Source organism: Ostrea edulis, chromosome 7 (genome assembly GCF_947568905.1).
Source record: "Ostrea edulis chromosome 7, xbOstEdul1.1, whole genome shotgun sequence".
NCBI lineage: Eukaryota > Metazoa > Mollusca > Bivalvia > Ostreida > Ostreidae > Ostrea > Ostrea edulis.
In genome coordinates, this window is record NC_079170.1 from 8,511,758 (window position 1) to 8,522,287 (window position 10,530).

Below are 10,530 nucleotides of genomic sequence, written 5' to 3' on the forward strand. Positions count from 1 at the left end.
ACTGTGATGCTTCACACCAGCATATTCATACTGGCGTGAATTATTGCTGTTCATACCCTCATGTAACTGTATATTCAAAAATGAATTTACTTTTTTCATATTTACCGTCTTCTTTCTTTTGTTTTGGAATTCCCAGAAGTTAAAATAGATGTACTATATTTATCAAGATTCATGCGCACATTGTTCACAATTTCAAAACATTCATGAGGAAATGGTTGTCATTACAAATGGATATCAAAGGCAAAAACACTGGAAATGTAAATATTAATTGATATCCATGTGCAGGTACAACTGTATTTTTTCTTTCTTTAGGCCTTTGACGGTCGAGGTAATCTTGGAGCAGCATTAAAGGTGAGGAGTTTTGTTCTGAATGATGTGTATCGTATAGATGTACATCTAGTGTCCTTTGTTTAATAATGCACAGTGTACACATTTTTCTTTTTTCCTTTGTGCACTACAAAACAAATTCAGTGTGACACAGAACTGGCATGGTAATATATTAAGAGGGGTATGGCCTATATGTTCTTATTGTGATTCTCTTGCTGGGAAAGAATAATTGTATGGAGCAGATTATCTATTAAACATTGATTGGTGTGTTTACAGTGTGGTCGTCAGTTTATTGAGGTTTTTCTGAGACAAGGCATGCCACTCCTTGACACCATGTTCAGATCCAACCGAGAAGATGTACAGGGACTGCTCAAAAATCTGCAGCTCAGCACGCGAGTTCTCCATCACATGTGTGGCCACTCCAAGGTAACAATTTACATCTCATCACGCGAGTTCTCCATCATATGTGTGGCCACTCAAAGGTAAGAATTTGCATCTCAGCATGCGAGTTCTCCATCACATGTGCGGCCACTCAAAGGAAACAATTTACATCTCAGCACCCGAGTTCTCCATCACATGTGCGGCCACTCAAAGGTAAGAATTTACATCTCAGCACGCGAGTTCTCCATCACATGTGTGGCTACTCAAAGGTAAGAATTTACATCTCAGCACGCGAGTTCTCCATCACATGTGGGGCCACTCAAAGGTAAGAATTTACATCTCAGCACGCGAGTTCTCCATCACATGTGCGGCCACTCAAAGGTAACAATTTACATCTCAGCACGCGAGTTCTCCATCACATGTGTGGCCACTCAAAGGTAACAATTTACATCTCAGCACGCGAGTTCTCCATCACATGTGTGGCCACTTAAAGGTAAAAATTTACATCTCAGCATGCGAGTTCTTCATCATGGATGTGTACATGTATCTTGCAATTTCTCTGAAGACAACTTTAATCCAATGATGTAGATCATTATTTGTTAATGACAGTGTAAACCAACTTTATACAGATTAGAAATTTTTGCAAAATCTCGTGCATACTGGATCTCTTGCTGTGAACAAGTCCTTTAATGTCTGTCGTATTTATTAAAGATTATCTGGGTTGCAAAAATTATTTGCCAGGAATCGCTTTATCAATGATAAATTGTGAAAGAAAGTTGACACGAATAATAGTTGATTTACGGTATGTTGATAATGTAGCACACATTATGATTTTCGTGTTTTTCTTTCAGATTATAAAAGACATTGCGTTAACGAATCAAGTTCCCTTCTTGAAGAAGTGCCTGGAGGCCTTTGTGTATAGAGTAAAAGCCATGTTGACGATGAACAGATGCTTAGAGGCCTTCTGGCTAGGGAACCTCAAAAACCGAGATTTACACGTAAATGTTGTCATTTAGTTCTTAGAAAATGAATAAACAAAGCCCTCATCTGCATGGGTAATACTTTTAATTCTTAGAATGTTCAAGATCATTATTAAGAAATGATGGAAGAATGCCTTGCATACGAAATAGAATCGGTTAATTGTAATGTAGGGAGAAGAAATCCTGTCTCAGGCATCAACCACTGCTAATTCGACAGTTGGAGACGTTGAGGAGAATGAGGAGGAGGAGGAGGAATCTGACGGAGAGGAGAGTGACGTGGTGAGTTCCTTATTCATATAACACGACAACGAGGGAGTAATAGAGTTCATACAGAAGTTGTTAGTCCTTTATGATACGACTAAAGGGGAGAGGGGGGATACACTGGTGTGTTGTCAGTGTTAATGCAGAAGTTGTTAGTCCTTTATGATACGACTAAAGGGGAGAGGGGGGGATACTCTGGTGTGTTGTTAGTGTTAATGCAGAAGTTGTTAGTCCTTTATGATACGACTAAAGGGGAGAGGGGGGGATACACTGGTGTGTTGTTGGTGTTAATGCAGAAGTTGTTAGTCCTTTATGATATGACTAAAGGGGAGAGGGGGGGATACACTGGTGTGTTGTTAGTGTTAATGCAGAAGTTGTTAGTCCTTTATGATACGACTAAAGGGGAGAGGGGGGGGGGGGGGATACACTGGTGTGTTGTTAGTGTTAATGCAGAAGTTGTTAGTCCTTTATGATACGACTAAAGGGGAGAGGGGGGGGGGGGGGGATACACTGGTGTGTTGTTAGTGTTAATGCAGAAGTTGTTAGTCCTTTATGATACGACTAAAGGGGAGAGGGGGGGGGGGATACACTGGTGTGTTGTTAGTGTTAATGCAGAAGTTGTTAGTCCTTTATGATACGACTAAAGGGGGAGGGGGGGGGGGGATACACTGGTGTGTTGTTAGTGTTAATGCAGAAGTTGTTAGTCCTTTATGATACGACTAAAGGGGAGAGGGGGGGATACACTGGTGTGTTGTCAGTGTTAATGCAGAAGTTGTTAGTCCTTTATGATACGACTAAAGGGGAGAGGGGGGGATACACTGGTGTGTTGTTAGTGTTAATGCAGAAGTTGTTAGTCCTTTATGATACGACTAAAGGGGAGAGAGGGGGGGGGGGGGGATACACTGGTGTGTTGTCAGTGTTAATGCAGAAGTTGTTAGTCCTTTATGATACGACTAAAGGGGGGGGGGGGGGGTACACTGGTGTGTTGTTAGTGTTAATGCAGAAGTTGTTAGTCCTTTATGATACGACTAAAGGGGAGAGGGGGGGATACTCTGGTGTGTTGTTAGTGTTAATGCAGAAGTTGTTAGTCCTTTATGATACGACTAAAGGGGAGAGGGGGGGATACACTGGTGTGTTGTTAGTGTTAATGCAGAAGTTGTTAGTCCTTTATGATACGACTAAAGGGGAGAGGGGGGGGGGGGGATACACTGGTGTGTTGTTAGTGTTAATGCAGAAGTTGTTAGTCCTTTATGATACGACTAAAGGGGGGGGGGGGGATACACTGGTGTGTTGTTAGTGTTAATGCAGAAGTTGTTAGTCCTTTATGATACGACTAAAGGGGAGAGGGGGGGATACACTGGTGTGTTGTTAGTGTTAATGCAGAAGTTGTTAGTCCTTTATGATACGACTAAAGGGGAGAGGGGGGGATACACTGGTGTGTTGTTAGTGTTAATGCAGAAGTTGTTAGTCCTTTATGATACGACTAAAGGGGAGAGAGGGGGGGGGGGGGATACACTGGTGTGTTGTCAGTGTTAATGCAGAAGTTGTTAGTCCTTTATGATACGACTAAAGGGGGGGGGGGGGGTACACTGGTGTGTTGTTAGTGTTAATGCAGAAGTTGTTAGTCCTTTATGATACGACTAAAGGGGAGAGGGGGGGATACTCTGGTGTGTTGTTAGTGTTAATGCAGAAGTTGTTAGTCCTTTATGATACGACTAAAGGGGAGAGGGGGGGATACACTGGTGTGTTGTTAGTGTTAATGCAGAAGTTGTTAGTCCTTTATGATACGACTAAAGGGGAGAGGGGGGGATACACTGGTGTGTTGTTAGTGTTAATGCAGAAGCTGTTAGTCCTTTATGATACGACTAAAGGGGAGAGGGGGGATACACTGGTGTGTTGTTGGTGTTAATGCAGAAGTTGTTAGTCCTTTACAACATGACTAAGAGGGGAGATCTACAGAGACCTGTTATTCATGTACATACAGAAGTTAGATGTCCTTTACAACAAGACTAAGAGGGGAGATCTACACAGACCTGTTATTCATCTACATACAGAAGTTGTACGTCCTTTACAACAAGACTAAGAAGAGTGGTTTACACAGGAATGTTTAGTTAGTGTTCATACAGAAGTTGCAGTGCAATATTGATATAATAATAATAATACCATATTTATATAGCACCCTTTTCATACACTATGTACGCTCAAAGGTGATTTACAATGCATATATACCTTACTACAGAATGTTATACACATAATACTTAGAAAATATGTTTTATGATTTACTCTACAGGACTGTATTGCATACCTACATTGTCGTATGTCAGAAATGTTTATATGTATATATGTTACATTGTAATACAATTGTTCTCTCTGTAGGAGGTAGATAGTGTTGCGTCTGATGAATCACAAAGTGTGCAGTACTGAAGAAAACACAAGGACACTGTGAAAATAACTTATATAGATAGTTACCGTGGAGGTGGCAGAGTGACAGACTCATGAGACAAGAAAAGTTTTTATAGAACTGTACATGACATCTGCTGAATTGGAAATGGAAGAGGAAATATATAGTTTGGAACTGTCAACAGAAATGGGAGCATTAGATATACATGTACTGTAGACAATGGGACATTTAATTTATTCGGGACACTAATACACAGTAAATGCTGGTATGCACTACATGTAATTTCTAGACCAGTGTTGAATTTTGTTGTTATTGTGTCATTTACCGTATTGTTATAAATTATATGATTGTATTGCATGATTAATAAACAAGAATGCGGGAAATGATTTCTATACGTTGGTGTACCAGTCGGGAATAGTCAGAAACAAAGAGGATCTAAAAATGAAAAAAAAAGTCCGAGAATTTTGTGAAAAGTGAATGTTGATTCATTTCCTATTATTCAAATACGGTTAATGATTGAATTCCACGACATAGCAAAATGTAATATTCCCTCCATCATTGGGAATATTTAACCATCACACATCAGTCTTTATCCCCTTGCAACGAAGTTTGATATTCTTTTGTAACCAAGAATTGATCAAGATAGAGGGCTCTTGGTGGGTTTGACCAGTCAACAGGGGATGCTTACTCCTCGGCACCTGGTCTTACATCTGGTATTACCGTATATCCAGGGTTCCGTGTTTTCCCTACTCTTAGTTTTGATCTTTATAGAAGTTATGATATTAATCAACTGTTTGTTATCTTCACCTTTTCACAAGTGCAAAATTAAGACCATACGACTACTTTTGAAGATTGAATAAATTGTAGATATTTCACTGCCGATTGTTGATGCTTACAAAGTTACATACGTGGGGATTTTTATACGCCCGTCTTAAGACGGGACGTATTATGGTATGGCGTTCATGTCCGTCCGTCTGTTAGCTTTTTTGTGTCCGACCCGTAACTTAAATACTACAAGGCCTAGAATCATCAAACTTTATCTGTAGATACATCTTGGGTAGAAGGTGTGTCGCACATTAAAACCAGGTCACTGTGACTTTTCATTAAGAAGATATCCGTCTGTCCGTCCGTCTGTTAGCTTTTTCGTGTCCGACCTGTAACTTAAATACTACAAGGCCTAGAATCATCAAACTTTGTCTGTAGATACATCTTGGGTAGAAGGTGTGTCGCACATTAAAACCAGGTCACTGTGACTTTTCATTAAGAAGATATCCGTCTGTCCGTCCGTCTGTTAGCTTTTTCGTGTCCGACCCGTAACTTAAATACTACAAGGCCTAGAATCATCAAACTTTGTCTGTAGATACATCTTGGGTAGAAGGTGTGTCGCACATTAAAACCAGGTCACTGTGACTTTTCATTAAGAAGATATGGCCATATATGGCAAAAACTTGTCCGGCTCATAACTTGAAAACTATTAGACCTAGAATCACCAAAATTGGTCAACTAATGCATCTTAGGTAGAAGGTGTGTCGCATCCTACTTTAAGGTCACTGTAACATTTAATTAAGGTGATATAAAAATAAAATGTTTTAATGGGTACAATCTATACTGTTAACAATATGTGACGGGCGTATCATGTGCCGTGGCGGTTCACTTTATTGAAAATGATTTGCATAGAGCTCTAGGAAAGGACGTTTAAATTTTTAAGTAAGCTCATAGACAGGTTTTATATGCCCATCATTAGACGGGACTTATTATGTGGTGGCGCTGTCCGTGCGTCTGGCTGGCTGTCCGTCCGAGGTTATGTTTTACGGACTTTTCTCTTTACTAGATGCATGTACGACTTTGAAATTTTGTCTCGATCCGGGTTAGAATAGGTCCTCAGTACCCCCTTGCTTGTCGTAAGAGGCGACTAATAGGGGCGGTCCTTTGGATGAGACCGCAAAAACCGAGGTCCCGTGTCACAGCAGGTGTATCACGATAAAGATCCCTCCCTGCTCAATGGCCATAAGCGCTGAGCATAGGCCTAAAGTTTGCAGCCCTTCACCGGCAGTGGTGACGTCTCTATATGAGTGATATATTCTCGAGAGGGACGTAAAACAATATTCAATCAATCAATCTCCCTCAAAAAGTGTAAGAGCGAGTTTGCATTTCAGCTGGATTAGTCTGTCCTTAACCTACCTTGATAAGTAGGTCAAACAGTTTTCCGGGCTTTCTTTCATTATGGATACCGATATTGCCCTGAAATTTAATCACTGGCTTCCTTTTGGAGGAATACAAGTTCCGTTTGCATTTCGGCTGGATTGGTCCATCCTTGGCCTACTTTTGGGCTAAAAATAGGTCAAACAGTTTTCCTGGCTCTTTTTTCATTACCGATACAGATATTGCCCTGATATTTAGTCAAAGGCTTCCTCTCGGAGGAAGATAAGTGCAGTTTGGATTTCAGCTGGATTGGTGCACTTTGACCAACTTTGAAGTCTCTGGGAAAAGCATGTTTTATTACAATAGTTTGAAACATACAAATCTCTTAGTAAAAAGTTACATGCACTTTCTCTTTCATTTACCGCACATATTTTTAGAATTATTGTTACCAATGGCAGATACATGTAACTCTTCAAAAAAATTCTCAGATGCAAAAAAGCAAACATAACACCCACTTATGCCCCCCTTGGTATGGGTTTGTTTTATCATACCGCAGTTACAATATAAAGTAGAAACACTTCCTGTGACTATACTGGAGATCATGTACCTCACGATACACATTTCAGCCGACTTCATACAGCGCTGGATTATGTATTTAATTATGTATTTAATTCAAGGAAAGTAATTAAAATCTACATGTACAATAATCAAAACAACACAAAGTGTGTAATTTTCTTCTCTGTAATAACTAAATATTGGAGACAAACTACTGAACAAAACACGCATTATACTCTTGCAACTAGTCTTCCATTCACAAGGCAAAGTCCCCCCCCCCTCTTTTTTTTGTTTTGCCAAATTTTGAAGGAAAAAAACCCACAAAAAAGTTAAAAACTGGAAGCATGAAGTTTTGGATCACACGAGAAATAATTTTATGATACTTTGTAAACACAACATTTACTGTTGAAGTCTAGTACCAACATCTTCTCCCCTGTAGGATGAAGTACAACGTTGTAGGACTTCTGAATACCAGGCAAATTAATGTCCCTACTCTCGGTCCCTCCATTTCTTATTTGCTTTATTTTGGAATTCATCAAGCAAATCAAAATATTATCTTGTAAGTCAAAAGTTAATCCTCGCCGAGAACCACCAGTGACAGAACTCTGAAAAATCTCCGTGTTGTTTTGGTCTACAACGACTAGTTCTGATTCTCTTACGAAACAATGTCGATCTGATCGTGAAGTTGATACAAATGCTGCCGCGGCTCCATGTTTGGAGAATGATGAACTGTGATTGATGTCGGAAAAGTCAGATGAACAAATCATTCTCTTGGAGTCATTAGCGGAGGAGACTGTTGCTGTTCCATAAGAAATGGCCAACATCGGTTCCTTCAGTTGAAAGGTACCAAGTTTGATAAACGTTACACTTCCTGCGACTTTGATGTGGTAATAATCAACATGGTCTCTAAAAGAGACGTAGACTATATCCATGCAGTCCCCTGATTGACAGAGACCGTACGGAGTGGCCTGACAAGAATGAGTGTGGACACACTCGCCGACAGCATCAGAGACATCATAAACCTTTAGTGACCGAGGGTTCTCTATTGACATAATCACTTTTGTATCACTTACAAATAAGCCATAATAAACTCTTGTGGACAGATTCATTTCTGATATTTTTTCAAAGTTAACTTTCATCCAGTCTTTACGGCACATCACTTTTCTCCTGCGTGCAATGTCCGTTTTGTCTGACATTAATGAGACAAATGTTGAAATTTTCTGTAAGGCTGTAGATCGCATTTCAGAACAACTGACATTCTGAAACGATCCATCGTTACAGATCTGAAGAAGGAAATCTGTGTTCTGATGATTGTAATCCTGGACAAAGTCCCAGATATTCAAAGCCCGTAACCGATCAAGATGCTCCAAAACCTGAACCCCCAATTTGTGATTAGTGACGAAAATCTGTTTGGTAGATCCATTTTCTTGCACCGTTTGTAGCAGGGTTTTTGCATCTCGTACTGTAGTCGCGAGCCGTTTTATTTCGTCAGAAGCAACCTCAATGTTTCCAACAAATTCTCTGTGTTTCTGTTCAAATATCTTTAACCACTGCGCATGTGCCTTGTCTATCTGCGATTTTATTTCTTCAACTTTCTTTTCAGCGCTTGAAACGATTTCCTGTTTTCTGCTGTTTAGTGTGGTTACTTTATCGCTGTATTCCTCCTGCAAATTCTCAAGACTTTCCAGCAGATCATTAAACAATGTCAGTTTATGTTGAACTCTGTCTTCATCCATCTCTGCTGCTACATCTTCAATCGCCTGTACTTGTTCACACTTTCTATGTTTGGTGGCAAAACAGATGCTGCAGCAAAGTTTGTCGTGATCCGTGCAGTATACCTCAAGAAGTTTCCCTTTGTGTACGGAACAAGGCTCGTCAACTTCTATATCATTCTTCAACCCCAAGGCATCAGACAGGCTTATGATTTTATGGTCCCGAAGACTGGGAACACAAGAATGAAAACATTTACAATCGTCGCAGATCGATTCCATGCATGATTTACACCAATGCTCCGCAGTAACGCTTTTGTTATTCCGTTTGCAAAACATGCAGAATTTATGTTCCTCTTTCTTAGGATCTACCGACATGCTTGCAATCAGTTTATTTGGTGGCAAAGCAAGCGCCCACTCCTCGCTTGTAATGTCATTATTTGGAGCTTCGATACGTTTTCTGCACACGGGACATTCGATGGTTTTCAGAGTTTCGTTATCCTTACGTGCCGCCGTACTTGAAATGTACGTTTGAATGCAAGTCTCACAAAACGTATGGAAACATGACAAGTACTTTGGATTTCTCACCTCTTCTAGACATATCGGACAACGGAATGTGTCACCCACAGGATTAGCACCAGGGGGTCTTGTTTGGTACTCCGCCATTTATATTTCTCGTCCCCAAAAGCCACACGCCCACAGCCAGTTACTTTCGTTTCGTTTAACCCTCATCAACTATGGAACTGCGAGTGGAACATGATTAATGAATATCTTGGCAGGTTGGGGAGAAACGTAAATTCCGCTATAATAGTGGTCTATCACTGTTATGGTGATATTACGCTATAATTGTCAGCTGTAGATAGCCTCAACTTTATCAAATTACATACCGGCCGATCAAAGTGAAAGTTATGGTGAGCATGCGTAAAAATGATCAATAATTTTTAACACGGAAGTTACAATCTTAACATAGCAACCTGTGAATGCGATAGCATTAAAGCATGATTGAATTTCACTTTCTCTCATATATGTGCACAGATTGTTCCTTTTAATAACTTTCAAAACGCATTGGAAGAGGTTTGTTGAATTTACCGAGGAAAAGTTGATTTCTGCCTGCATGATTATAGGTATGGAAGCCCATTGTGTCAACTGAAGAAAATCTAACTTGATACTGTAGCCGATTAATATCCAAATGAAATAAATCGTGAAAAGTCAGTACTTTTAAAATAATCATTTTTGTTGTAATAATTTAGGATATTTTCAAAGTTATTATCAAGGTTCCGACTCGCTTTGAAAAGTATGGAGGTCCATCAGTATTTTCTGTCGGTATAAATATATTTCATTTGTCACAAACTAACATACGAAAAGCAGGTCCTAAAAAAAAGTTAATTCAGTGAACTGTAGAAATGAATTTGTTGTCATTGATATCGGATTTGTTTTAGGTGATATCAGACACAGGGGCTCGGTTGTCAGATATTGAAGTTTTGTATTATTTGTTCCCGAATAATAGATTATATAAATAAAATCCACCACCAAAATCCGCTTTTTACGAGGTTTTAAAAAAGGTGTATCATGTGTACATTAAAAAAAGTAAAGGGACGACACTCGCCATCTTGGATTTCTGGGGGGGAGGCGCCCTCGATTCACGGCTTGTTTTTAACAATTTCTAATCTCTGCCTATCGGTTTCTGGCGAGATCTATGTTGGAAAAAGATCCATCGACTTCTCCCTATCGTCTGCTTATGTCTACATGCCGTATTCAAGATCCAGTGACCCGA

At 39.8% G+C, this 10,530-nt stretch overlaps 2 protein-coding genes across 4 annotated transcripts in view; one reads left to right on the forward strand and one right to left on the reverse strand.

Annotated features, from left to right (window-relative positions):
• Positions 1 to 4,733, forward strand: part of LOC125655042 (Fanconi anemia group D2 protein-like) — a 59,110-nt gene extending 54,377 nt beyond the window's left edge. For all 3 annotated transcript variants that reach the window (XM_056143202.1, XM_056143203.1, XM_056143204.1), the window contains 5 exons: positions 313 to 351; positions 604 to 753; positions 1,560 to 1,706; positions 1,860 to 1,967; positions 4,326 to 4,733. In XM_056143202.1, the coding sequence (XP_055999177.1) occupies positions 313 to 351; positions 604 to 753; positions 1,560 to 1,706; positions 1,860 to 1,967; positions 4,326 to 4,373 (492 nt within the window). In that variant the 3' untranslated portion in view covers positions 4,374 to 4,733. The remainder of the gene's footprint in view (positions 1 to 312; positions 352 to 603; positions 754 to 1,559; positions 1,707 to 1,859; positions 1,968 to 4,325) is intronic.
• Positions 4,734 to 7,217: 2,484 nt separating this feature from the next.
• LOC125655045 (probable E3 ubiquitin-protein ligase MID2) lies at positions 7,218 to 9,665 on the reverse strand. The gene has a single exon (XM_048885197.2). It carries the CDS (start codon positions 9,420 to 9,422, stop codon positions 7,422 to 7,424), a length of 2,001 nt encoding a protein of 666 aa, XP_048741154.2. The 5' UTR covers positions 9,423 to 9,665; the 3' UTR covers positions 7,218 to 7,421.
• Positions 9,666 to 10,530: the final 865 nt, after the last annotated feature.

Coding starts and splice junctions, on each gene's coding strand:
- LOC125655045 (XM_048885197.2), bottom strand. CDS start 9,422: ATGGCGGAGTACCAAACAAGACCCCCTGGTGCTAATCCTGTGGGTGAC.